Raw genomic sequence first — 25,194 nt, 5'->3', positions numbered from 1 at the left:
TCAGAACTGAAGCTTCATCTTCAGCATTCCAGGCTCCGACCTTGGCACGTTGGGGGTAGCACACTGCCATTCAGGGGGAAGCCAGAGGCTCCTGCTGAAAATCTTGAGGGCTTTCTGCTTCCAAGCACACTCTTGAGAAGTGTGGGACAGGCCCTAGAGCTGGCTGGAGAGCAGCAGGGAAAGCTCTTTGGAATTCTCAACAGCCTCTGGGGATTCTTGCTGATTGTTGATGGGCACCCAGCTGCCAAACCTGCCAACCTCCCTTTGGATGGTCCCTCTCTCTCTGTAAAGAAGGACAAGTGCCTCGGGCTACTGCCTGCTTGGCCCGCAACACTAAAATAAAGGTGGCAAGTCTACTCCATGACCTTGCAAGAGTTTAAACTGCAGTCTCTGCATTCAGGTAGTTGTTGTTCAGACAAAAGGGTGTCCTGATTTTTTACAAGTGCTGCTGTGAGATGACCATGAGATTTTACTGTGTCACGCAAAGTAGCTCTGAAGCCACATAAATACAGGGTGTCTGGAAGATGATGGACCTTTATGTCCATTATCAAGAGCATTAAAAAGTCAGCAGTCAGCAAGGACAAGAGTCTGTTGTGTCCCCCTGCAGAGCAGCTTGGAAGTGCTGATGAGAGAAGGGCTGTGAGCAGAGGCTGGGCTTTTGCTCGTCGCCCCAGCCTGTTTGGACACAGCTAGCCAGTGTCATAGGTCAGGATCAGCAACTGAAGGTTTGGCTGTTGAGGCCAAGTTGGGCTGGGCTGTCTGTGCTGTGCCAGGCCATAGGGAAGGCCTGGGCAGTCCCTCAGAGGGCCCTGCTCTGCTGTTGAGATGGCACAAATGTGCCTTGTCTGGGCGAGTTTCCACGTGACCCATTTCCCATACTCAGGTGTGGGGATCTTGAGCCACGTCGTCCTGGAATACCCAGCTGTGGGTGTCTGGAGCAAGCAACTCATGTCTCTCCGTATGTGCAACTCGTAGGTCAGCAAAGGAGAGCCTGGAATCCAGGCTGAGTGCTGCTCAGCAGCAGATATCTCAGCTGCAGATGACCAGGAACTATGTGGAGGAAGAGCTGGAAGCTGAGCTGCAGGAAGCTTACAGTGAAATTCAGGATGCGCAGAGGAGGCACAAGGAAGAGCTACACGGCCTCAAAGAGGAAATGAATCTGCTCCTTGAGCAGAGGGAGGCTCTACAAAAGCAGGTGAGTGAAACAGCACTGGCACGGCAGCCATGCAGCGAGGGGTCTGTGGCCTTCTTGCTTTTCCATGGCAGAGCAGCAGCTGGTGGGGTGATCCCTGGGGCTGTCTCGGGCTCTGGAGGCTCCATGGCAGCTGCTCTGCAGGACACACAGTGCTCTGCTGAATCTCAGCTGCTGCTCTGGACAGCTGGGCTAGTCCTCTGGGCTGTTGGCCAGCAACCATCAGCATGGATTCCTGCTGGCCTCTCCTTGCCAGCCTTGGTTTGGGAGGTGCTTTTTCAGGTGCCCTTGGTGGTGGGCCACTTAGAGACTGAAACAAGTTGTCCATATCCAGTGTGAATCTGGTGCTCTCAGGACAGGGAGAAATGGAAAGTTGTCCTTTGCCTTTCCTCTCAGCCTGTGCTGTGGCTGACAGTGACAAGCTGTGGCTGCAGCCCCTGACTGCTTTGTTCCCTTTGACTGGAGGTGGGAGAGTTGACATCTCAGCTGGCAGCCTCCCGAGAGTCCCGGGAAACGACTGTCCAGAGAGCCCAGCAAGAGGTGAGGGAGGCCCAGGAAGAGTCCAGGCAGAAGCTGTCGGAGGTTGAGCACGTCCAGAAGATGCTGGAGGAGGCAGAAAATCTGAACAAGGAGCTGCAAGTGCATCTGGAGTCCTTGGAGAAGGAAAGGAATCGCTGGGAAGAAGTGGCTCAGCAAAATTCAGAATTGCAGGCTTCGGTGGATGTCCTAGAGAGTGAAAAAGCCAGGTAAATGAAAGCCTGTGGGACTCTGCATTGTGGTGAATGGATTCCCTCTTTGCCCTCTTTGCACCTGCCAGGGGCTCTGGCAGCATTTCCTAAGTGGCAGATTCTGAACTCTCCGTGCAGACACTTCTCCTTGTCTGGATGTTGTCTTTCATTTTCTTTACTTTTAAGACTTCAGAGTTTTTCTGCAGAGAAAGGATTTGGGGGTAGCTCTTTCCCTCTAGGGGGTATTGTGTTTTTAGGTGGGTGTGTTGACACTGCCCGAGCTGCATTGTGAGGAGCTGGATACATCCATCAGCTCCACCTTGGGTCCTGTAACTTGAAGCCTTTGAGATCTGCATCAGCCTGGTATCTCATGCTTTTTGTTGACATAAGACGTGTTAAACCCATGATTTTTTGTCTAAGCCAGACAAAAAGAATCGCAGAATGGGTAAGGTTGGAGGCACCACAGTGGCTCATCTAGTCCCACCTCCCTGCTCACGCAGGGTCATCCCAGGGCACATGGAAGAGGATTGCATCTAGATCGTTCTGGAATGTCTCCAGAGCTGGCGATTCCACAGCCTCTCTGGACAATCTGTTCAGGGCTCGGTCTCTGCACAGGAAAGAATTTCTTCCTCTTGTCCAGGTGGAACTGCCTGGGCATCAGTCCCTGCCCGTTCCTCTGGTGCCATTGCTGGGCCCCAGGGAGCAGAGCCTGGGCCCTGCTCTGACCCTCCCTGCACACAGGGACACCCAGGGCTGAGGGCCCCTCTCTGACTGGGGCTGCTCTCCAGGCTGAGCAGCCCCAGCTCCCTCAGCCTTTCCTGGGCACCGAGATGCTCCAGGCCCTTGCTCAGCTGCGCAGCCTCCGCTGGCCCCGCTCCGGGAGCTCCCTGTGCCTGCTGTGCTGAGGAGCCAGAGCTGGACACAGCACTCCAGATGTGCCTCACAGGGCTGAGCAGAGGGACTGAATCCCCTGCCTGACCTGCTGGCAATGCTGTTCCCAGTGCTTTCCAGGATCCCAGTGGCCCCTTGGCCACAAGAACACACTGCTGGCTCGTGGAGCGTTTCTTGTCCACCAGGACCCCCAGGTCCTTCTCCACAAAGCTGCTGCCCAGCAGGTTGGCCCCAGCCTGTACAGGTGCCTGGGGCTGTTCCTCCCCAGGTGCAGGACCCTGCCTTGGCCCTTGCTGGATTTCAGAAGGTTCCTCTGCCCATCCCCAGCCTGCTGAGATCCCTCTGAGGGGATGCACAGTGACCCTGCTGGGGAGAGATCGACCCCCTCATCCAAGTCATTGATGAGCAAGTTCAACAATAGTGTGCCCAGGAGTGAGCCCTGGGGGACACCACTAATGACAGGCCTCTAACGAGCCCCTGTGCCACTAATTGCAGTCCACTCCTCCAGCCACCAATGCCTGAGTTTCCCAAGGAGGATGTTGTGAGAGACTGTGTCAAAAGCCTTGCTGAAATCAAGGTAGACAATGTCCACTGCTCTCCCTTTGTCCACCCAGGTAGATGTTTCATTGTAGAAGGCAATCAGGTTGGTCAGGCATGATTTATCTTTAGTGTATCCGTGCTTACCATTCCTGATCACCTTTTTGTCCTTCCATGTGGGGAAGAGGGGACCTCCAACATGAGGTACTCCATCACCTTTCCAGGGATTGAGGTGATTCTGACAGGCCCATAGTTCTCTGGGTCCTCCTCCATGCCCTTTCTGAAGAGCAGAATGACATTTGCTTTCTTCCAGCCCACGGGCACCTCTCCTGATCTCCATGACCTTTCAAAGATAATGGGGAGTGGCCTCCCTCTGGTGTCCACAAGCTCCCTCAGCACTCATGGACACATCCTGTCAGGGCCTAAGGACTTGTGGATGTCGAGTTTGCCCAGGCATTCACTAGCCCAGGCCTCCTTGAAAGGACAGTCTTGCTAAGGTGTCGCTGCAGGCCCCCAGCCGGGTAATAATTAGCATTGACTCCATGATTGCAGAAGGCTGATCAATTGCTTTATTATATCATCTTACACTATACTATACTATTAAGAAATTCAGTAACCTTTACAGCCAGTCCGATACAGCTTTGACCTAATTGGTCAATCAATCCAACCATCCAGTGTCCAATTAAGAAATCACCCTTTGGTAAACAAATCTCCATGACACATTCCACATGCGCACAACAGCAGGTGCAACAAGTGAAGATAAGAATTGTTTCTCATTCTTTTCTCTGATCTTCTCACAGCCTTCCCTGGGAAAATGCCTGGGAAAGTCTGTGCCTGCTCTCTGTGGCCAGAGAGCTGCTGCCACACTAAGGGATAGTCTTCCTTCCAACATTCCTTTAGCCTGGTCTCCTGGGCCAGAGATCCCCGAGGGCTGGTCTTAACCAGTACAGACTGATTCAAAGAAAGGCACTCAGGAACTCTGCCTTCTCTGCATCCTCTGTTACCAGGGTCTCCCCTCCATTTAGGAACAGACAGAGACACATCATCCTTGGTTTTCCTTTTGTAACTGATGTATTTTAAAAAGCTCTTCTTGATGTCCTTGATGTCCTTGCCCAGATTTAATTCCAAGGTGGTCCTTGGTCTTCTTTGTCTCATTTCTAATTACTCCAACAATCTCACTATACTCATTTTAAGTGGCCTGAGCCTGCTTCCATCTCCTCTGTACTTCCTGCGTGTGCTTGAGGAACGACAAGAGTTCTTTGCTTATCCACTCAGGTCTCTTGCCCCCTTTGCCCAGTTTCTTGCTCACTAGGATGTATTGTTGTGGAGCCTGGAGGAAGTGATCCTTCAGTATCAGCTTGGATCCCTTTACCCTGCAAGGCCTGTTCTCATGTGCTTCTTTCAAGAAGGTCCCTGGAGAGACTAAAGTTAGCTCTCAAGAGGTCTGTGGTTGTAATCTTGCTTGCTACCCTGCTTTTTCCTCACCCCCAGCTGAACTCCACAATCTCATTCATAGGCAGTGCAGCCAAGGCTGACCTCAGGCTCACATCTCCAACAAGGCCTTCCCTGATTGTTAGGGTAACGTTGAGCAGCATGCTGTTCCTTGTGGGATCCTCCACTGCCTGTGTCAGCAAGTTGTCATCAGTGCTTTCCAGGAACATTCTGCACTGTGTTGCTTCTCTAGCTGACGGCAGGGAAGCTAAAGTCCCCCACAAGAACCAGGTCCTGTGACTTTGAGCTTGCTTTATGTTGCCTGTAGAAAGCCTTATCTACTTCTCCTCCTGTTTAGCTGGCCTCTAGCAAGCACCCACAGCAATGTCACCCTTACTTGTCTGTCCTTTTATTCTGACCCATAAGCTCTGGACTCACTCATCATCTACCCCAGACTAAGCTTGACACATTCCAAATGTTGCCTGACATAGTGGTCAACTCCATCAGTTGAGTTGGAGTTGACCAACTCTGAGGCACTCAAGGGATTTGAATGTCTCTCATGGCCATCTGTTGCCTTGTTCTACAGGCTGACTCTGTCTCTGGAAGAAAAGGATCTGAGCCTCAGAACCCTGGAAGAAAACAACCTGGCCCAGATCAGTCAGGTGTCTCAGCTTCGTTCTGCCCTTACCCAGGCTGAGGAGCTCCACGCAGAGCACAGAAGAGAAATGCAGGAGCTCAACACCCAGGTAAGCTGTGCAGTGGCATCCTCTTCTCCAGGGACACACAACAGCACCTTTGCCTTGGAGGCCCCAACCTCTTTCCCCTCCCAGCAGCACGCACAGCTGCCGTCTTCTGCCCGGGGCTGCTGCTGCACCCTGAGGCCGAGGCTGGATCTGCTGTCTGCTGCCCAAGTTTTGCACCGTTCTCTCCCGGCTCCCAGCAGGAAATCTGGGAGGGGAGCAGCAGCAGACTCCTCTGGAGCCTCTGTGTCCCTCAGTTAGCAGTGTTGTCCCAGACAGAGTTGGTGCCTGTGCCGGGCACTGAGCAATGTGGGGACACAGAGGTGGCTATGGCAGGCTGGGCAGGGCACTTCCAGCGCAGCCATCTCAGCTGCTGTTCAGAGCTGCAGCCTCAAGGATGCCCATTGCCTCCCTTTCCCTCTTTTCTCTACATTGGTCTCCTTTGGGATCCTTGCTTTTCTGCCTTTTGGTTTTGGCATGGTTTTTGCCTGAAATCATTTCTTCTTTGCTGCTCTCCCTGCGGCCCACTCTGCAGCCTCAGGAGCAGCCCTGTCCCTGAGGCTCTGTGCATCCATCTTCCAGATGCAGGCCATGCTGCTGGCAGAGATAGAGCAGACAGCTCACCAGGCAACTCAAGAGAAGCAGCTGCTGGAAACTGAGGTGTCTGAGCTGCGTGTGAGGCTCCAGAGCTCTGAGGAAAGAGCAGAGGCCATGGCCCTACAGTGTAAGGACATGGAGCTGGAGCTGAGGAAGACACAGGCTCAGAGGGACCATCTCAGAGCCCACAATCAGGAGCTGCTGAAACAGCTGGAGAAAAAAGAGCAAGGTACAGCTTCTCCTCTCCCACCCACTGCCCCATCCTGCCTCACCTGCAGGGATCTTGCTGATGGCTCGCAGAGGAAAAGTGCCCAGAGATGGCAGAGGGGAAAAACAACCAGCAGGAGATTTATCCATCCAAGTGCCAGTGAAAGTTTTTTCTTGAGAAAGATGCTGTGGCTGGCAGTGCCATCCAGCTGTGCCATGGCTGATCCCGTGCACAGCTGGAGCCTTCCAGGTGCCGTGTCTGTGCTGAGGAGCTGTAGCTGGATGCCTCAGCTCGATTCCCCCAAACTCCAGGCCCTGCCAGAGCCTCCAGGCTACTGGCCTCTCTGGAGCAGAGCTGCACAGGCATCCCCTCTCCTTTGTCTCTCTTGGATTGCTCACTCTGCACAAGGCCAAGAGCAAACACCCTTTCCTGTCCCTCTGAACCTTGCCCCTTTCATTCCTGCTTTTTTCTCTGCCTGCAAATTTCCTTCATTTCTGTCAGCTTTGGAGCCCTTGTGGGCTCAGGGCCTGGCAAACTCAGGCAGGCAGAGAAGACACTGCTGTTGTCTCTGCAGGATGCACATCAGTTTGCCTTTGCTTTGCTTTTCCCCTTCTCCTTTCTCCTGTTCCTTCCCCCTCCCTGCTGCAGATTTGTGGGAGGCAGCAGTCAAGCACACCTCTCGAGAAACTGCCCTGGAGAAAGAGGCCTGTGAAAGGCAGGAAGAGGCTGTGACTCTTCGTCAGGAGGTGGCATCTCTGCAGAGGAAATTGGAGAGCCTGCAGAAGGAAAGGATGGATGTGCTGGTGAGATTGGCAGATGCCACAAAGGGCCATTTCCTAGCTGTGTTTGCACATTCAGTTAATAGTTCTAAGGAGCACCTTTTTCCAGTTAAACTTCTCCAACTGCATTCTTCTGAATAAGGAGGAGAAGATGTTGTAGTCATGTCAAAGCCAGTTAATGCTGAGCCTGCTGATTTTCCTCCATGCTGGGCTTCTGTGCCCTAGAAGCTTTAGTCCTCAATGTCCACACTGCCTCTATGGACATTGCATGCTTTGGGGAATTCCTCGTGTCCAAACCCATGTCCAGATTCCTAAATATCTGGATCTGGAAGGAGGGGTGAGAAGACCAAGTTTGCTGTGAATAGAAAGGTGTTTGGCCTTGGCCATCTGAGAGCAGCCAGTGGGGAGAGAAGAGAGGAAAGCCAAGTGCTGATCCACACCAGGACGTGTGCCTGCAAGGGGAGAAGTCGTCCTGAGTGGCAGCAGAGGATGACAGAGGGATCTGGCCATTGCTGCTCCAAGAGAGGGCAGTGGGGCTCTCGGGGATGGAGCCATGGAAACTCTACACAGCAGAGCTGGAAAACCACTGCTGTCAGCCCAAGCCCAGGGAAGGAAATGCTGGCGGTGTTTGCTCTTCCCTTCCTCCCTAATGGAGAGCACATCCTCGTGGCACTGCCTAAATCCTGCTTAGCATGGACTTGAAATCCTGGCTGCAGTTCTGGCAGCTCCTCCCCAGAGGAGCACTGGAGTGGGACTGCAAGAGCTTGGGGAAGGGCAGAAAGGAAGCTGGGACAGGCTGAGGGAAGGAGCAGAATCAAGGGGGGAACCCAGCAAAGGTCTGCAGCATCCCGAGGGGCAGAGAGAGAGGGGCAGCCAGTGCCTGCCCCTGCAGCAGGAGTCCAGATCTGGTCTGAAAAGCAAACCGAGGGGGCGAATGAGTGACCCTTTTTCTCCCTGTTTTGGCAGCATGGACAGGAATTGAACCAGCAGCACATGGGAGATGTGGAAGAGAAGAATGAAATGCACGCAGCTGAGTTAAGAAATCATAAGGAAAATACTCAAGAATGGGAAGTGGAGAGAGAAGGCGAGCAGGAAGAGTTGGAGCATGGGGCTGCTTCTTTGAAGAAATGGAGAGAGAACACCCAAGTACTGAGTGATGCACTGAAGAAAAGTGAAATTGCCAAAGGGTCTCTGATGAAAGACTTGTACATCCTGATGGGGAAGTCTGGTATCCAGGAAGGCACTGGCATTGACCTTCAGTCCACTCCAGGCTCCCTGAATTATTCCAGTGCTGTTTCCCATGAGGAGGTGGGTCTCTATCCCTGTCAGTCCAGGCCTGCTTGGGTAAAGCAGCCCGGGCTGCAGCAGGCAGCCTTGTCTGTCTGCCTGGCTCCAGCCAGAGACCATTGACTGCCAGATTGTTTCCTGGCTCGCCCAGAAAGACTGCTCCAGCTCTGGAGCTTACTGTTCCAATCTGCTCCAGGCCAAAAGCTAGGCATGGGGAGCTGCTTTTCCTGTGCCCATGCAACACATGGGGATTTGGATTTGGTGTGGGAAGTAATGGAGCAGGTGAGCAGAGGGATGGACTAAACTGAGTGATGGACTAAAGTGGACCAATGGCTGAAAATCAGCTGCACTCCTGGTGCTTAGAGTAAATGGTATTGCCAGTTGTAGAAGATGCAGTATTTTTGGGTGACAACACGGAGTTTGGAGTAGGGATGTTTGTTGGGAAGGAGCTGTCTGGTCCCAGGCAAGCCAGTAGGGCCTGACACAGCACTTCCAAGGTAACAGTGCCAGAGGCTTTTGGCAGCCCCGGCTATCAGAGCTGCATAGGGCAGATGCTGTGAAACTTTGAGCCCAGAGCACAGGTGCTCCTTGTCCTCTGGCTGCCTGCGAGGTGCCACTGGCTGGCTCTGCACAGGCCTCCCGAGGAAGGGCTCGAGCTGTACCTTGTCCCACTTCCAGGTTTCCCAGGAGCAAGATTCATCGAGCTGCTCTCTGGAGCAGCTGGGCCCGGAATCCTCTGGCCAAGGGCACGCACTGGCCCAGGTGTGCCGAGAGCAGGAGCTGCTGGGCCAGAAGGCTGACCTTGAGGGCCGACTGGCAGCCATGGAGTGGCTCCAACAAGACCTTTCCAGGCAGCTGGAGGAGACCAGGTAAAGGCAGGAAGCAGAACTTTTTGTGGTATTTTATTATTCCCTTGTAAAAATATGGAAGAGTCTCAAGAAGAAAAATATGCCCCGATGTGAAGGTTATTTTTCTGACACCTAAAGCCAGCAAAGCTCTCTTGGGCTCCTGTTTGTGCTGCCAAGCACACTCCTGTGGGAAGTCCAAAGCAATCCACCCAGCCCTGAACTGAGTAGTAGGTAAACCATGCAGATGCTGAGTGAAACCTCAGGTTTCTCTTGGCTTTGGTTTCTTCTTCTGGGCATTGAACGTCCCTCATTCCTTAGCAAGTAGCTTGACATGATCCTGATCTTCAGAACTGAAGCTTCGTCTTCAGCATTCCAGGCTCCGACCTTGGCACGTTGGGGGTAGCACACTGCCATTCAGGGGGAAGCCAGAGGCTCCTGCTGAAAATCTTGAGGGCTTTCTGCTTCCAAGCACACTCTTGAGAAGTGTGGGACAGGCCCTAGAGCTGGCTGGAGAGCAGCAGGGAAAGCTCTTTGGAATTCTCAACAGCCTCTGGGGATTCTTGCTGATTGTTGATGGGCACCCAGCTGCCAAACCTGCCAACCTCCCTTTGGATGGTCCCTCTCTCTCTGTAAAGAAGGACAAGTGCCTCGGGCTACTGCCTGCTTGGCCCGCAACACTAAAATAAAGGTGGCAAGTCTACTCCATGACCTTGCAAGAGTTTAAACTGCAGTCCCTGCATTCAGGTAGTTGTTGTTCAGACAAAAGGGTGTCCTGATTTTTTACAAGTGCTGCTATGAGATGACCATGAGATTTTACTGTGTCACGCAAAGTAGTTCTGAAGCCACATAAATACAGGGTGTCTGGAAGATGATGGACCTTTATGTCCATTATCAAGAGCATTAAAAAGTCAGCAGTCAGCAAGGACAAGAGTCTGTTGTGTCCCCCTGCAGAGCAGCTTGGAAGTGCTGATGAGAGAAGGGCTGTGAGCAGGGGCTGGGCTTTTGCTCGTCGCCCCAGCCTGTTTGGACACAGCTAGCCAGTGTCATAGGTCAGGATCAGCAACTGAAGGTTTGGCTGTTGAGGCCAAGTTGGGCTGGGCTGTCTGTGCTGTGCCAGGCCATAGGGAAGGCCTGGGCAGTCCCTCAGAGGGCCCTGCTCTGCTGTTGAGATGGCACAAATGTGCCTTGCCTGGGCGAATTTCCACGTGACCCATTTCCCATACTCAGGTGTGGGGATCTTGAGCCACGTCGTCCTGGAATACCCGGCTGTGGGTGTCTGGAGCAAGCAACTCATGTCTCTCCGTATGTGCAACTCGTAGGTCAGCAAAGGAGAGCCTGGAATCCAGGCTGAGTGCTGCTCAGCAGCAGATATCTCAGCTGGAGACCACCAGGAACCATCTGGAGGCTCAAGTGCTCACAGTCACACAGGCCAAGGAGGTGATAGAAGGTGAGAACCTCGTGTGCTTTGTTTGTGGTGCTGCCCCTGCCTAGAGAACTAAGCACCCTGTAAAGCTGCCTCTGTCCACAGAGCTTCTGAGGAGTGGTGAGGCTGGTGGCACTGAAAGGGCCTGAGGTCAGTAAAGTCAGTAAAGACTCTGACTCTTGCTGTTGGTCATGTTTGTAGGAGAAGTGAAGTGCCTGCAAGATGAGCTGGAAGCAGAGAGATCTCTCAGGAGGCAGGAACGGGAAGACACAGCTCAACAGCTCCTGCAGGCAGAGCAGCAGCATCACGAAAGCCTCAGGCTTCAGGGAACTGCTCAGCAACTGGAAATAAAGAAGCTCCTGCAAGACCTGGTAGGGGACAGTACACTTCTGGAGTGTCCAAGCCAGCCCTGTGGGTTGGTTTAGCACAAGCAGAGCCTGAGGGTGTGAAAGGGCAGCAATCCTCTGCCAAGGCCTCCCGCTGCTGGGCCGGGCAGCAGAGGCAGCAGCTTGGACTTGGAGGTGCCTGAGAGCCCCCAGGATGGTGCTGGGACAGTAAATGCAGCCACAGCTTCAGTGAGGGCGTAAGAGGAGTTCCAGAGCAGGTTGGGCAGTGCCCACCCAAAGCGTGGCAGCCCAGGGCAGGATTGTCCCTGAGTCCCACCTGCCACGGAGCAGATGCCAGCGTGGAGCACTTGCCGGCATGGAGCAGATGCCAACAGTGCTGCTGGCTGCAGGCGTGGGAACTCGGTTCCTTTCTTGCTGTGCTTCCATGGTGGACAGAGGGATTAGCTTTGGGCTGGAAGCAAAGGGAACAGGCCCCTTGTCCCTGGTCCTTCAGTCCTTGTGACTGGGGTGTCAGGGAAGGGAAGGTGACACCTCCTTTTCTGAGCACTTGGACTCAACGCTTGGGAAGGTCTTTGCCAACAGAAGAGATTCCACGAGTCTGTGATTCTTGCACCTGCTGAGCCTCCTTTTGAATTCCATGACAGGACACGGTTTCTGGAGTGCTGTTGTCTTTTCCGGTTGGGGGTTGTGGGAGGGATGAAGCTTCACCTTTTTCAGCAGGGAGCTTGCCTGGGACTTCATCTTGCAAATTTCTCCTCCCCTCCTCAGGCAAGTGAGCGCGAAAGGCACCGTGCAGAGATGCAGGAGACGCTGGAGCAATGGGAAAAAGAGAAGGCAGAGAGAGAGCAGGAGCACAAGAAGGTGCTGTTTGAGATGAGGCAGAAAGATGCCACCCTGCTGGCCCAACAAGAAGAACTAAGGAGATTTGAAAATGCCAAGCGACAGGTAATGACTGAGAGAGGAGAACTGGTGTGATTTTTTGCAAGGCTGGAGCTGTGGGAGATGGCAGGACATGGGGCTGTGTGGAGCATGCCCTCCGTGTCTTCTACATTGAACTGGGGGAGGTGAAAGCTGAACGGGGCTGTCTTTGGGACCAGCAATGAGCCCTCTCATAGGAAGCCAGGCAGAAACATCAGCTATCAGCTGAGATCTTTGTGCTGCTCTTGTGCTCTGTTGTTCTAAGATGTACCTCAGGGTACCTTCGCTGTTCTCTTTCCGCTCCCCTTTTGGTGTGTACTGGTAGGTGTTCACAGCCAAAGTGAGTTTGTAGCTCTTTTCTTATGTGGGAACAGGGAGGGTGCAGCAGGAACACTGACAAGAGAAAAATCTTTTTAAAGACTTGCCTGGAGTATTTCTGAACAGTAACCCAGAGATGTCTTCTGGGCTGTGTTTTAAGTCACTTCCTGGGAAGCTGTGTTGGCCCCGGGGCAGGCAGTGGCCCAGGGGAGCAGCAGCCGAGTGCTGTGAGAGCACGTGAGCCCATCAGTCTTTGCCTCTGCCACACGGATGCTGCAGGAGAAGTGTGAAGCCCTCTGCTCTTTCCTTCGGTGCAGGTGCTGCTGGAAGAGCAGAAGGAGAAGAGTGCTTTATCAGAGGCACTGCTCCAGACTCAGGGGGAGCTCAGCCGAGCCCACCAGCAGGTCCAGCAGCTCAGGCAGGAGGTGAAAGAGCTGCAAGAGAAGGGGCAGGTAAGTGTGAGTAGGCAGGCAACAGAGGGCAGGGCAGGGACAAGGGCACAAAAGGCAGCTCCTGGGACTGAGGAGGCAAGGGCTGCCTCAGGCCCTGGGAGCACAGAGCCTGGTAAGCTCCAGAGCTCAGCCCCAGGAAGGAAGGCTTGCAGTGGAAGCAGAGCTGGCTAGAGAAGCCAAAAGAAGCAGCTGAAGGAATGGGATTTTGAGGCAGCACGTGGAACAAGCTGAGCCTGAGGGCAGGTCCCAGGAAGTTGCTCTGCATTTTGTTGCCAGACCATCAAGGCAAATCTGCAAGCTGAGCTGCAGGAAGCTCGCAGTGAAGTCCAGGCAGTGCAGAGGAGGCACAAGGAAGAGCTACACGGCCTCAAAGAGGAAATGAATCTGCTCCTTGAGCAGAGGGAGGCTCTACAAAAGCAGGTGAGTGAAACAGCACTGGCACGGCAGCCATGCAGCGAGGGGTCTGTGGCCTTCTTGCTTTTCCATGGCAGAGCAGCAGCTGGTGGGGTGATCCCTGGGGCTGTCTCGGGCTCTGGGGGCTCCATGGCAGCTGCTCTGCAGGACACACAGTGCTCTGCTGAATCTCAGCTGCTGCTCTGGACAGCTGGGCTAGTCCTCTGGGCTGTTGGCCAGCAACCATCAGCATGGATTCCTGCTGGCCTCTCCTTGCCAGCCTTGGTTTGGGAGGTGCTTTTTCAGGTGCCCTTGGTGGTGGGCCACTTAGAGACTGAAACAAGTTGTCCATATCCAGTGTGAATCTGGTGCTCTCAGGACAGGGAGAAATGGAAAGTTGTCCTTTGCCTTTCCTCTCAGCCTGTGCTGTGGCTGACAGTGACAAGCTGTGGCTGCAGCCCCTGACTGCTTTGTTCCCTTTGACTGGAGGTGGGAGAGTTGACATCTCAGCTGGCAGCCTCCCGAGAGTCCCGGGAAACGACTGTCCAGAGAGCCCAGCAAGAGGTGAGGGAGGCCCAGGAAGAGTCCAGGCAGAAGCTGTTGGAGGTTGAACACGTCCAGAAGATGCTGGAGGAGGCAGAAAATCAGAACAAGGAGCTGCAAGTGCATCTGGAGTCCTTGGAGAAGGAAAGGAATCACTGGGAAGAAGTGGCTCAGCAAAATTCAGAATTGCAGGCTTCGGTGGATGTCCTAGAGAGTGAAAAAGCCAGGTAAATGAAAGCCTGTGGGACTCTGCATTGTGGTGAATGGATTCCCTCTTTGCCCTCTTTGCACCTGCCAGGGGCTCTGGCAGCATTTCCTAAGTGGCAGATTCTGAACTCTCCGTGCAGACACTTCTCCTTGTCTGGATGTTGTCTTTCATTTTCTTTACTTTTAAGACTTCAAACAGAGTTTTTCTGCAGAGAAAGGATTTGGGGGTAGCTCTTTCCCTCTAGGGGGTATTGTGTTTTTAGGTGGGTGTGTTGACACTGCCCGAGCTGCATTGTAAGGAGCTGGATACATCCATCAGCTCCACCTTGGGTCCTGTAACTTGAAGCCTCTGGGATGTGGATCAGCCTGGCCTCTGATGCTTTTTCTGGGCAGAACCATCTGAAGGCCCTGATTGCTGATCTAGGCCAGATTGCCCTCGGAGGCAGCCCAGCAACAAGAGTGGCTCTGTTGCATGGTTCCTCATAAAATGTGCCCCGGTGCCTGGAGGGCGTCTTCATTGCAAGACTTTGTTAGGTTTGTATTCACATTCCCACCTCAAAAAGAAGGTAGGGCATGTAGGCAGGAACTCCCTGTTCTTTCAGGGCCAAAAGCAGAGTAGGCACATGCTGGGCTTTGACTGCAGGGAGAACAAACAGCCAAGTTGTTTAGACAGACCTCATCAGACAGAGGAGTTTTTCCCTGAGGTGCTGCAAGTCCTGAGAGTTTATAAAATCTGATACCGTGTAGCAATGAGTTGCTTGCTTCCCTTCTAGGCTGATAGTGTCTCTGGAGGAGAAGAACCAGCGCCTCAGAACTCTGGAAAAACAGAACCTGCTGCTGAACTATCAGGTGTCTCAGTATCACTCTGCTCTTCAGCAGGCAGAGCAGCTCTCTTCTCACCGCGCTGGACAACTGCGGGAGCTCAACACCCAGGTAAGCTGTGCAGTGGCATCCTCTTCTCCAGGGACACACAACAGCACCTTTGCCTTGGAGGCCCCAACCTCTTTCCCCTCCCAGCAGCACGCACAGCTGCCGTCTTCTGCCCGGGGCTGCTGCTGCACCCTGAGGCCGAGGCTGGATCTGCTGTCTGCTGCCCAAGTTTTGCACTGTTCTCTCCCGGCTCCCAGCAGGAAATCTGGGAGGGGAGCAGCAGCAGACTCCTCTGGAGCCTCTGTGTCCCTCAGTTAGCAGTGTTGTCCCAGACAGAGTTTGTGCCTGTGCCGGGCACTGAACAATGTGGGGACACAGAGGTGGCTATGGCAGGCTGGGCAGGGCACTTCCAGCGCAGCCATCTCAGCTGCTGTTCAGAGCTGCAGCCTCAAGGATGCCCATTGCCTCCCTTTCCCTCTTTTCTCTACATTGGTCTCCTTTGGAATCCTTGCTTTTCTGCCTTTTGGTTTTGGCATGGTTTTTGCCTGAAATCATTTCTTCTTTGCTGCTCTCCCTGCGGCCCACTCTGCAGCCTCAGGAGCAGCCCTGTCCCTGAGGCTCTGTGCATCCATCTTCCAGATCCAGGCCCTGCAGGACACAGTGCTGCAGATGGAGGCTTCCCAAACAACTCGAAAGAAGCAGCTGCTGCAGACGTTTGAGGAGTCTCGAGCAGGAGAATGGGCTTTGAGGGACTCTGCGGATGTGCTGGAGGCTGAGGTGTCTGAGCTGCGTGTGAGGCTCCAGAGCTCTGAGGAAAGAGCAGAGGCCATGGCCCTACAGTGTAAGGACATGGAGCTGGAGCTGAGGAAGACACAGGCTCAGAGGGACCATCTCAGAGCCCACAATCAGGAGCTGCTGAAACAGCTGGAGCAAAGTGAGCAAGGTACAGCTTCTCCTCTCCCACCCACTGCCCCATCCTGCCTCACCTGCAGGGATCTTGCTGATGGCTCGCAGAGGAAAAGTGCCCAGAGATGGCAGAGGGGAAAAACAACCAGCAGGAGATTTATCCATCCAAGTGCCAGTGAAAGTTTTTTCTTGAGAAAGATGCTGTGGCTGGCAGTGCCATCCGGCCGTGCCATGGCTGATCCCGTGCACAGCTGGAGCCTTCCAGGTGCCGTGTCTGTGCTGAGGAGCTGTAGGAGGATGCCTCAGCTCGATTCCCCCAAACTCCATGCCCTGCCAGAGCCTCCAGGCTACTGGCCTCTCTGGAGCAGGGCTGCACAGGCATCCCCTCTCCTTTGTCTCTCTTGGATTGCTCACTCTGCACAAGGCCAAGAGCAAACACCCTTTCCCGTCCCTCTGAACATTTCCCCTTTCATTCCTGCTTTTTTCTCTGCCTGCAAATTTCCTTCATTTCTGTCAGCTTTGGAGCCCTTGTGGGCTCAGGGCCTGGCAAACTCAGGCAGGCAGAGAAGACACTGCTGTTGTCTCTGCAGGATGCACATCAGTTTGCCTTTGCTTTGCTTTTCCCCTTCTCCTTTCTCCTGTTCCTTCCCCCTCCCTGCTGCAGATTTGTGGGAGGCAGCAGTCAAGCACACCTCTCGAGAAACTGCCCTGGAGAAAGAGGCCTGTGAAAGGCAGGAAGAGGCTGTGACTCTTCGTCAGGAGGTGGCATCTCTGCAGAGGAAATTGGAGAGCCTGCAGAAGGAAAGGATGGATGTGCTGGTGAGATTGGCAGATGCCACAAAGGGCCATTTCCTAGCTGTGTTTGCACATTCAGTTAATAGTTCTAAGGAGCACCTTTTTCCAGTTAAACTTCTCCAACTGCATTCTTCTGAATAAGGAGGAGAAGATGTTGTAGTCATGTCAAAGCCAGTTAATGCTGAGGCTGCTGATTTTCCTCCATGCTGGGCTTCTGTGCCCTAGAAGCTTTAGTCCTCAATGTCCACACTGCCTCTATGGACATTGCATGCTTTGGGGAATTCCTCATGTCCAAACCCACGTCCAGATTCCTAAATATCTGGATCTGGAAGGAGGGGTGAGAAGACCAAGTTTGCTGTGAATAGAAAGGTGTTTGGCCTTGGCCCTCTGAGAGCAGCCAGTGGGGAGAGAAGAGAGGAAAGCCAAGTGCTGATCCACACCAGGACGTGTGCCTGCAAGGGGAGAACTCGTCCTGAGTGGCAGCAGAGGATGACAGAGGGATCTGGCCATTGCTGCTCCAAGAGAGGGCAGTGGGGCTCTCGGGGATGGAGCCATGGAAACTCTACACAGCAGAGCTGGAAAACCACTGCTGTCAGCCCAAGCCCAGGGAAGGAAATGCTGGCGGTGTTTGCTCTTCCCTTCCTCCCTGATGGAGAGCACATCCTCGTGGCACTGCCTAAATCCTGCTTAGCATGGACTTGAAATCCTGGCTGCAGTTCTGGCAGCTCCTCCCCAGAGGAGCACTGGAGTGGGGCTGCAAGAGCTTGGGGAAGGGCAGAAAGGAAGCTGGGACAGGCTGAGGGAAGGAGCAGAATCAAGGGGGGAAGACCAGCAAAGGTCTGCAGCATCCCGAGGGGCAGAGAGAGAGGGGCAGCCAGTGCCTGCCACTGCAGCAGGAGTCCAGATCTGGTCTGAAAAGCAAACCGAGGGGGTGAATGAGTGACCCTTTTTCTCCCTGTTTTGGCAGCATGGACAGGAATTGAACCAGCAGCACATGAGAGATGTGGAAGAGAAGAATGAAATGCATGCACCTGTGATGGAAAGTCACCAGGAAAGGACACAACTGGACACTGAAAAGGAAACCAAGCAGGAAGAGTTGGAGCATGGGACTGCTACTTTGAAGGAAAGAGGGAGCGCTGTGCATGCTGCACTGACCAAGTGTAAAATTGCCAAAGGGTCTCTGCAGAAACACTTCACCTTCCTGAAGGGAAAGATGTGTCTCCAGGCAGGCACTGACATTGACCTTAAGTCCACTCCAGGGTCCCTGAATTATTCCAGTGCTGTTTCCCATGAGGAGGTGGGTCTCTATCCCTGTCAGTCCAGGCCTGCTTGGGTAAAGCAGCCCGGGCTGCAGCAGGCAGCCTTGTCTGTCTGCCTGGCTCCAGCCAGAGACCATTGACTGCCAGATTGTTTCCTGGTTCACCCAGAAGGACTGATCCAGCTCTGGAGCTTACTGTTCCAATCTGCTCCAGGCCAAAAGCTGGGCATGGGGAGCTGCTTTTCCTGTGCCCATGCAACACATGGGGGTTTGGATTTGGTGTGGGAAGTAATGGAGCAGGTGAGCAGAGGGATGCACTAAACCCAGCTGAGTTTTGTGCCGAGGGCTGAAGAGCAACTGCTCTGCTGGTGCTTCGAGGATGCTTCCCGGGATGGAGATTTCTCAGGCACAGCTTCTGTGGTGTTTGAAATATGGGCATCATCTCCTCTCTGAATACCCTGCAGGCTGTTGGAGCACAAGTGGAACAGCTGTTACGTGGCTCAGGGACCAGCCTGGAACCCAAGCAATCAATTGCATCACTAGAAGAGGAGAAGAGAGAGAGGCCTGAATTAACCACTGAGCCCAGAAGTGGCGAGCGGGTAAATTGGGCTTTCACTGCCTCTGCCGAGCCTCAGGCTCCTCTGGAACTTGGCACGTTAGCCCAGGCAGTGCTTTGGAGACCTCTGCTTGTTTCCTTGCCTCTCCCTGTCCCTGCTGTGGGCACACCCTTTTGTTTGTCCTCTCTCTTGGGGCAGCCCATGGCTTTCACAAGGGCACCTTCACTCCGCTGCCTCCCTCCCTGGCCCTGTGTCCCCGCACACACACTGGCCTCTCTTGCACAGCCCCCAGCGAGAGCTTTTTGCCCCCAGTGTTGTCTAGTGCAATTCAGGGTCTCAGAGCAGAGATCTCCTTGCCATGATGTCCACAGGTCTTTTTGCTCCGTGTTTGCTGACAGGTTTCTGTGACCCTCTCTCCCATCCAACGTGCAGGTGGAACCTGAAAGGAGAAGAAACAGAACTTTTAGGAGAGTGTTCCCCCCAGATTGCTTTAAGTTTCCTGTCCACAAGCCTGCCTATCGAAATCGTCGACTTCTACAACAGAAGACTCCTCCAGTAGCTCAGGGAAGCAGCAGCCCTCCTGCTGATGCACAGCCTGTGGAGAAAGGGGTCAGTGGCCCAAATTTGGAAATCAGAGTTGGGTTCCTAAATCCCCTCGGAACTCTCTCTAACAGACCTGTGGTGGCTGGGGGATGTCCGTGGGAGGGCTTTGCCAGCCTTGAACTGGACCTGTTGATCATCTGAGCTCTGCTCTGTGTGGGAGCCTGTTCCCTTCCCCTTGCCCCAGGGCAGAGAGTTGGTGAGGGCTGGAGTTGGAGGCTGTGTCTGCCCCGAGAGCCGGTACCGTGGGGCTGCAGGTGCTCCTGCCAGCGTGGGCTTGTCTGAGCCGGGCCTTGTGCCTCTTTCAGGTGTCCCTGCTGCAGTCACAGCTGGCCCAAGACCGACAGGACCACCTGGAGAGCTGTGCAGGGAGCAGGCAGGAGACACAAGGTGCAGAAGGGACCTCCTTGCTTCCTGAACGACTCAGAGAGCAGCCAGGGTGCAGCTGGATGCAGTCTTAGACTTAGTCAGTAGTTTATGTTTAAAGGATAGTATAGGTGAAATTGAACCTTTACACAACTGTGTTCCATAGGATGAAAGATATATTTATAGAAAAATAAAGAGTTTATGATGATCATGATTGAACTAATAGATCTTTATCAGGGTTATTTACTACCCAGTACAGAGACCTATAACTTCCAGTATAGTGCATTATGTTTTGAAGCAACATTGTAGCAATTCTAGTCAAGCCAGCAAAACCAATTCTTGAAGATTGATGCTACTCACCCAAAGCAAGGACCACGGGCAAACATTTCTCTCAGCCTCAAGGCGTGACCTTGAGAAGCATCCTCACTCCAGGGTGGAATCTGCAGAAGGGAGACATGTGACATGAACCACTTTGGTGAGAGCAGGAGAAACCTGCCATGTGTGGAGCTTTGTCATTTGTCCTTAGGAAACTGCAGCCTGATTATTCTCAGAGTCCCAGAATCTCAGGCCGGGGGAGGCTGGAAGCACCTCTGCAGGTCACCTTGCCCAGCCCCTGCTCCATCAGGGCCACCCAGAGCCAGCTGCCCAGGATGTGTCCAGGTGGCTTTTGAGTCTCTCCAGGGATGGAGACTCCACCACCTCCCTGGGCACCTGCACCAGTGCTCGGCCACCCTCCCAGTGCAGAAGTGCCTCCTGAGCTCAGAGAGCCCCTCCTGTGTGTCACTTGGTGCCCGAGGCCCCTGGAATGTCCCTGGCTCTGTCCCCTCTGCAGCCTCCCCCCGGGTATTTATCCCCAGGGATGAGATGCTCTGAGCCTGCTCTGCTCCAGGCTGGGCAGTGCCAGCTCTCTCAGCCTCTCCTCACGGCAGAGATGCTCCAGTCCCTCCGTCACCTTCATGGCCCTGTGCTGGACTCTGTCCAGTCTGTCCCTGTCTCCTGTACTGGGCAGCCCAGCTCTGGGCCCAGCACTCCAGGGCTGGCCTCACTGTTGTGGAGCAGAGGGAAAGGATCCCCTCCCTCCAGCAGCTGTGTCGCAGCTCCCGGTGCAGCCCAGGACGCTGTTCTGCATTGCTGCAGGAGCACATTGCTGGCCCGTGGGCATCCTGGTGTCCAGCAGGACCCTGCCAAACTTTAGTTTTTCAACCGGGTGGCCCCCAGCAGATACCGGTGCCTGTGGTTGTTCCTTCCCAAGGACAGGACTCAGCACCTGTCATAGAACTGTCACCCTTGTTGAACTGTCCCTCGGGATGGCAGCACTTCTCTCTGGCAGAGCAGCCACCGCTCCCGGTTTGTGGGAGGGCACCCCCTGGCCCCATCACCCAGTTTACTGACAAAGGTGTCAGCAAGGACTGGACTCAGCATTGTCCTCCAGGCTCCACCGCTAGACTTTGTGCCACTGATCTCCAGGGTTCCAAGAAGGTAGATTCTGTGCAAGGCGTCTTTGCTTGTATGTACAAATTCAGAAAGAATTGGCAGGATTTACAACAGGGATTTCTGCTCCATATCTTAAGTGGGAAAAAATGTAATGATCCATGCTCCCTCTCACTGGCAGTGGCTAAAGGAAAAGAGGTCCTGTTGTTGGTGACAGTGGAGGTCACCTGCAGAGGAACTGTGCCAGACTGGTGTGACATACAAGGTCAAGGGTTGAGGGCATAATTTAAAATAACTTAGCAAAGTGAAAAGCAGAATCACAACCCTGGGTGATAGGAGATCAAGTGAACCGGAAACTTCTGACCAACCTCATCTCAGAAAGGAGGGATGTGGAAGAAGAATCAAGTTATCCAGGGGGCGTGTACAGACATTGCTGTGGAAGCAGTTATGGAGTTAAGAGGAAGCCTGCCCTGCATCATGTGAGCAAGAATGCTGAGAAATGGGGAAGAAAGCTGATTACACACGATCTGAAAACTGGAAAGGCGTCCTGATTGTCAAGCCTGTAAACCTTGTGAGAAGAAGAACAAGCCGTCAAAAGGACGGATTTATTACAGGCCTGCAACCGCTTTTGAGCAAACTGCTGAGCACAGTTTCTCACAATAAAATGTATAAATAATGTCTTAACTTTGCAATAAACCCAATTCACTTGCTTCTAGCTTGTGTCTCTCACATTCATATGCCACAGCAGTAGGGAAGGGGGAGAATAGTTAGGGAGAATAGTTAGAATCTTAAGCCAGGCATACACCAGGTCTAAGGACTGGAGGAAGCTACGTCAGCTGTCCATTGTCTTCAGAAGAGCCTGGCCAGTGCAGGTGGTTCCTGAGAACTTCCTGAGAACTACAGCAGTCTTAAAGATGGGCACAAAGGAGGGTCTGAAGACCTACAGGCTAATCAGCTGCTTTGGAATCCCTGGGAAAGTGATGGAGCAAATCCTCCTGGACACCCTTTCAAGCAACTGAGAGAGAAGGGCATTGGGAACAGCCAGCACAGATTTAGCACAGGGACATGGTGCCTGGCCAACCTGAGCGACTCTGCAAATTACGGGAGACCAGGCATGGTGTTGCCCGACATTGCAAAACATTCAGCAGCCACGCAGTCCCCTTACAGCCCGACTGGTGAGATATGGACTGAGTGAATGGCCAAGGGAAAACCGCCCAAACCAGCGGGCTCAGTGCTGCTGGATCAGATGTATGAAGTGGCCAGGCTGTGGTGACACCACCCACTCCAGATCATCCCTGGAGCCAGCATTACTGTTGATTAATGACTAATATTTATATGCAGAGAATGTCTCCTCTAATCGAAGAAACTTTACAACAGGGGGCTTATTCCACCATGATCATACATATCACAAGGTAGTTCCTAGCTCATACATAAACATTACTTTTCATAGAACTATTTTGCCCACCTCTGCCTCTTGCTGGAAGTCCCTTTATGGTCTTGGAGGGTCATCTAAAGAGGTCTCTGGTGGTCATATTCACAGTGAGCCCTCAAAACTGGAAGTGCCCTTGCCTTGAACTTCTCTTAGGGCATGCACTGTTGTTTCTTGTTACATAACTTTGCCACAAAACCCACTTGGGTGCCTTATAATCTGTTTTTCCACTGCTTCCAGCTCTGTTCAACATCCCGTCTGTCTACTTTTACATTCTTTTATCTCATTTGCTAGTTAGTCTTTAAGCTGTATTTTGCAACCAAAACTTTCTGTTTTCCACGTTTTCTGTCACGGTGAGTGGCAGCAATGCGTCTTCCTGGCTGGAGCCACCCCCATTTCTGTGGTCCCTGCGGCTGACAGACATGCCACGCACTGATGTCATGTCCAGCCTCAGCTCAGCTCGCATCCCTTGCCCAGACAGGGGAGAACCACAGGCAGGAGAGGCAGAAGCCATGTGCTCAGGCTGCCCCGCCTTGAAGGCACAAGAGCCTCCAGCTTCTACCGGTCAAGGGTCAGGGCACCTGACAGTGAGCCTTCAGCACTGAGTGATGGCATCCCACTTCTGCAGCTTTGGCCCAGTCAGATGACCCTGTCTCCTCAGGAGCTGCCCTTTGACCTTGCCAGGGACCACTCAATGGACATGATGCCATGGCAGCTTGGCAACCCCTGGATTTGGCATCAACTATGGTGATGTTTCACCTCAGCATAGAATCCCCGACTGGTTTGGGCTGGAGAGACCTCAAAGCTCATCCTATTCCACCCCCCGCCATGGGCAGGGACACCTGCCACCAGACCAGGTTGCTCCAAGCCGCCTCCAACCTGGCCTCGGACACGTGCAGGGACGGGACAGCCACAGCTGCTCTGGGCAACCTGTGCCAGTGTCTTACCATCCCCACAGGGAAGAGTTTCTTCTAACCCTGCCCTCTGCCAGTGGAAAGCCATTCCCCTTGTCCTGGCGTTCCAAGCCCTTGTCCAAGGTCAGCCCTCAGCTCTCTTAGAGTCCCTTTAGGCATTGGAAATGTCTCTAAGGTCTCCCTGAAGCCTTCTCTTCTCCAGGCTGAACACTCCCAGCTCTCCCAGCTCGGCTCAGAGCAGAGGGGCTCCAGACCTTGGAGCATCTCTTTGGCCTCTCTGGACTCACTCCAGCAGCTCCACATCCTTCTGATGCTGGACCCGAGGGCTGGAGGCAGCTCTGCAGGTGGGGTCTCACCTGAGCAGGGCAGAGGTGCAGAATCCCCCTTGTCCCCTGCTGCCCACTCTGTGGGGCCAGCCCAGGACATGGGGCTTTCTGGGTGACAGCGCAAGGGGTTGGGGCACACTGGGACTTCTGTCCACCAACATGCCCCAGTCCTTCTGCTCAGAGCTGCTCTCAACCCCTGCCCTGCCCAGCCTGAGTCTGTGCTTGGGATTGCCCTGGCCCAGGGGCAGGCCATGTCCTTGGCCTCATACCAGCAGAGTCACACTGGGACTTTGGTGATGGTCTCTGGGCCTATGGCAATGACTCCAGCTCCTTGAAACTTTTAAGCTCCTCTTGCTGCTTCCCCTACCTCATGCTTTTCTTGAGAACCCCATGCTCCCTTTGGTACTGCCTCATCATCCTTGTCGCAGGTTTGCGTGGTCACATCCGGGTAGCAGGGGCCCGCAGGGTGACCCTCTATGAGAAGACACCAGAAGCTGCTCCCGTGTTGGGCAGAGCCGGCTCCAGAGGGCTCCAGGAGGGACCTGCCACTGGCTAAGGCTGAGCCAACCAGTGATGCTGGGAGGGCCTCTGGGATTAGGTACTAAAAAAGGGCTAAACACTGCTGTGCAACAGCAGCTGGCAGGGAGGAAGAAGATGGGAGAGCAACAGTGGATTTTGACCCATAGCCCGTGTAGGTGAGCAGAGGAACAGATCCCCAGTGCAGCCCATGTGAGGAGCCCACAGCACAGCGGGTGGGGATGCCCTGAAGGGATCTGCAGCCTGGAAGGAGCCCACGCTCCAGCAGGTATTGTAAAGGCAGGCGAACCCAGTGGGAAGAATGATGATGTCTGACTCAGTTCAGAAGGCTGAACGATTTCTTTATTATAACTATGCTATAATACATTAATTGACTATATAAAGGAGGATACTAAAACTACATGCTACTTTCTCTAACACTACTAAATCTAACTAACCAACAGCTTGTGACCCTGTTCTCCAGAGTCCAGACACAGGTGGATCCGATTGGCATCAGGCCCAAACAATTCTGACCAGAATCCAATCCAGCAATCACCCCAGGTAAACAACTCTCCAAACACATTCCACAAGGAAAAACAAGGAGCAGAAATAGAAACTGTTTTCTCCTTCTCTCTCTCTGTGCACCTCTAAGAAAAATCCTGAGAGAGAGAGAAATGTGCTTGCCACAAGCGGGCTCCTGGCAGGGGCTATGCTCTGTGGAGAGGAGTCCATGCAGGAGCTGGCAGAACACTGGAGCAGGCTGTTCCTGAAGGACTGGACCCCAGGGAAAGGCACCTTGCTGGAGCAGTTCTTAGAGAACTGCAGCCCGTGGGAAGGACCCACATTGGAAAAGTTGGTGCAGGACTGTCTCCCATGGAGAGGGGAATCTATGAGGAGAAAGGAGCAGCAGAGACAAGTGTTATGAGCTGACAGCAATCCACGTTCCCCATCTTGCGCACTGCTCAAGGGGAGGAGGTAAAAGAGTTGGGAGTAAAGCTGAGTCTGGGAAGAAGGGAGGGTAGGGGGAGGTGGTTTTAGGTTTATTCTTAGTTCTCATTTTCCTACTCTGTTTAAGTGGTTATAAAATAAATTAATTTCCCCGAGGTGAGTCTGTTTTGACTGTGGCAGTAATTGGTGAGTGATCTCCCTGACCCGTGGGATTTTTATCACATTTTCTTCTCCTTTTCAGTCAAAGAGGGGGAGTAATGGAGTGGCTCAGTGAGCACCTGGCTAGCCAAAATTGACCAACCACAGTTCTCCAAACTCCTTCATCACCACCTCCACCTTCAACACCCATTGCCCATGACTTCTTCATGTCCCTGACTCCACTGTCAGTGAAGGGTCTTCCAGCATTGCAGCATTTATTTTGCACTTTATTTACTGCACA

At 53.4% G+C, this 25,194-nt stretch overlaps 2 protein-coding genes across 2 annotated transcripts in view; both read left to right on the top strand.

Moving 5' to 3' along the window:
* The window catches only part of LOC137484432 (centrosome-associated protein CEP250-like), a 47,554-nt gene extending 28,886 nt beyond the window's left edge, over positions 1–18,668 (top strand). Inside the window, exons 5-12 of the mRNA XM_068208299.1 lie at positions 976–1,195; positions 1,658–1,938; positions 5,366–5,525; positions 15,349–15,652; positions 16,280–16,434; positions 17,378–17,707; positions 18,133–18,267; positions 18,624–18,668. Coding sequence (XP_068064400.1) covers positions 976–1,195; positions 1,658–1,938; positions 5,366–5,525; positions 15,349–15,652; positions 16,280–16,434; positions 17,378–17,707; positions 18,133–18,267; positions 18,624–18,668 — 1,630 coding nt within the window. The remainder of the gene's footprint in view (positions 1–975; positions 1,196–1,657; positions 1,939–5,365; positions 5,526–15,348; positions 15,653–16,279; positions 16,435–17,377; positions 17,708–18,132; positions 18,268–18,623) is intronic.
* LOC137484394 (centrosome-associated protein CEP250-like) lies at positions 8,664–11,086 on the top strand. The gene is made up of 4 exons (XM_068208268.1): positions 8,664–8,672; positions 9,069–9,259; positions 10,558–10,685; positions 10,863–11,086. Exons 1-4 carry the CDS (start codon positions 8,664–8,666, stop codon positions 11,084–11,086), a joined length of 552 nt encoding a protein of 183 aa, XP_068064369.1.
* Positions 18,669–25,194: the final 6,526 nt, after the last annotated feature.

This window comes from Anomalospiza imberbis, chromosome 17 (assembly GCF_031753505.1).
Source record: "Anomalospiza imberbis isolate Cuckoo-Finch-1a 21T00152 chromosome 17, ASM3175350v1, whole genome shotgun sequence".
NCBI classification, from domain to species: Eukaryota; Metazoa; Chordata; class Aves; order Passeriformes; family Viduidae; genus Anomalospiza; species Anomalospiza imberbis.
Note: the sequence above shows the minus strand (reverse complement) of the source record. Positions and strands in the feature narration are given on the sequence as shown.

Coding starts and splice junctions, on each gene's coding strand:
- LOC137484394 (XM_068208268.1), top strand. Junction 9,260..10,557: donor AGGCAGCTGGAGGAGACCAG/GTAAAGGCAGGA, acceptor TGCAACTCGTAG/GTCAGCAAAGGAGAGCCTGG. Junction 10,686..10,862: donor GGCCAAGGAGGTGATAGAAG/GTGAGAACCTCG, acceptor TCATGTTTGTAG/GAGAAGTGAAGTGCCTGCAA.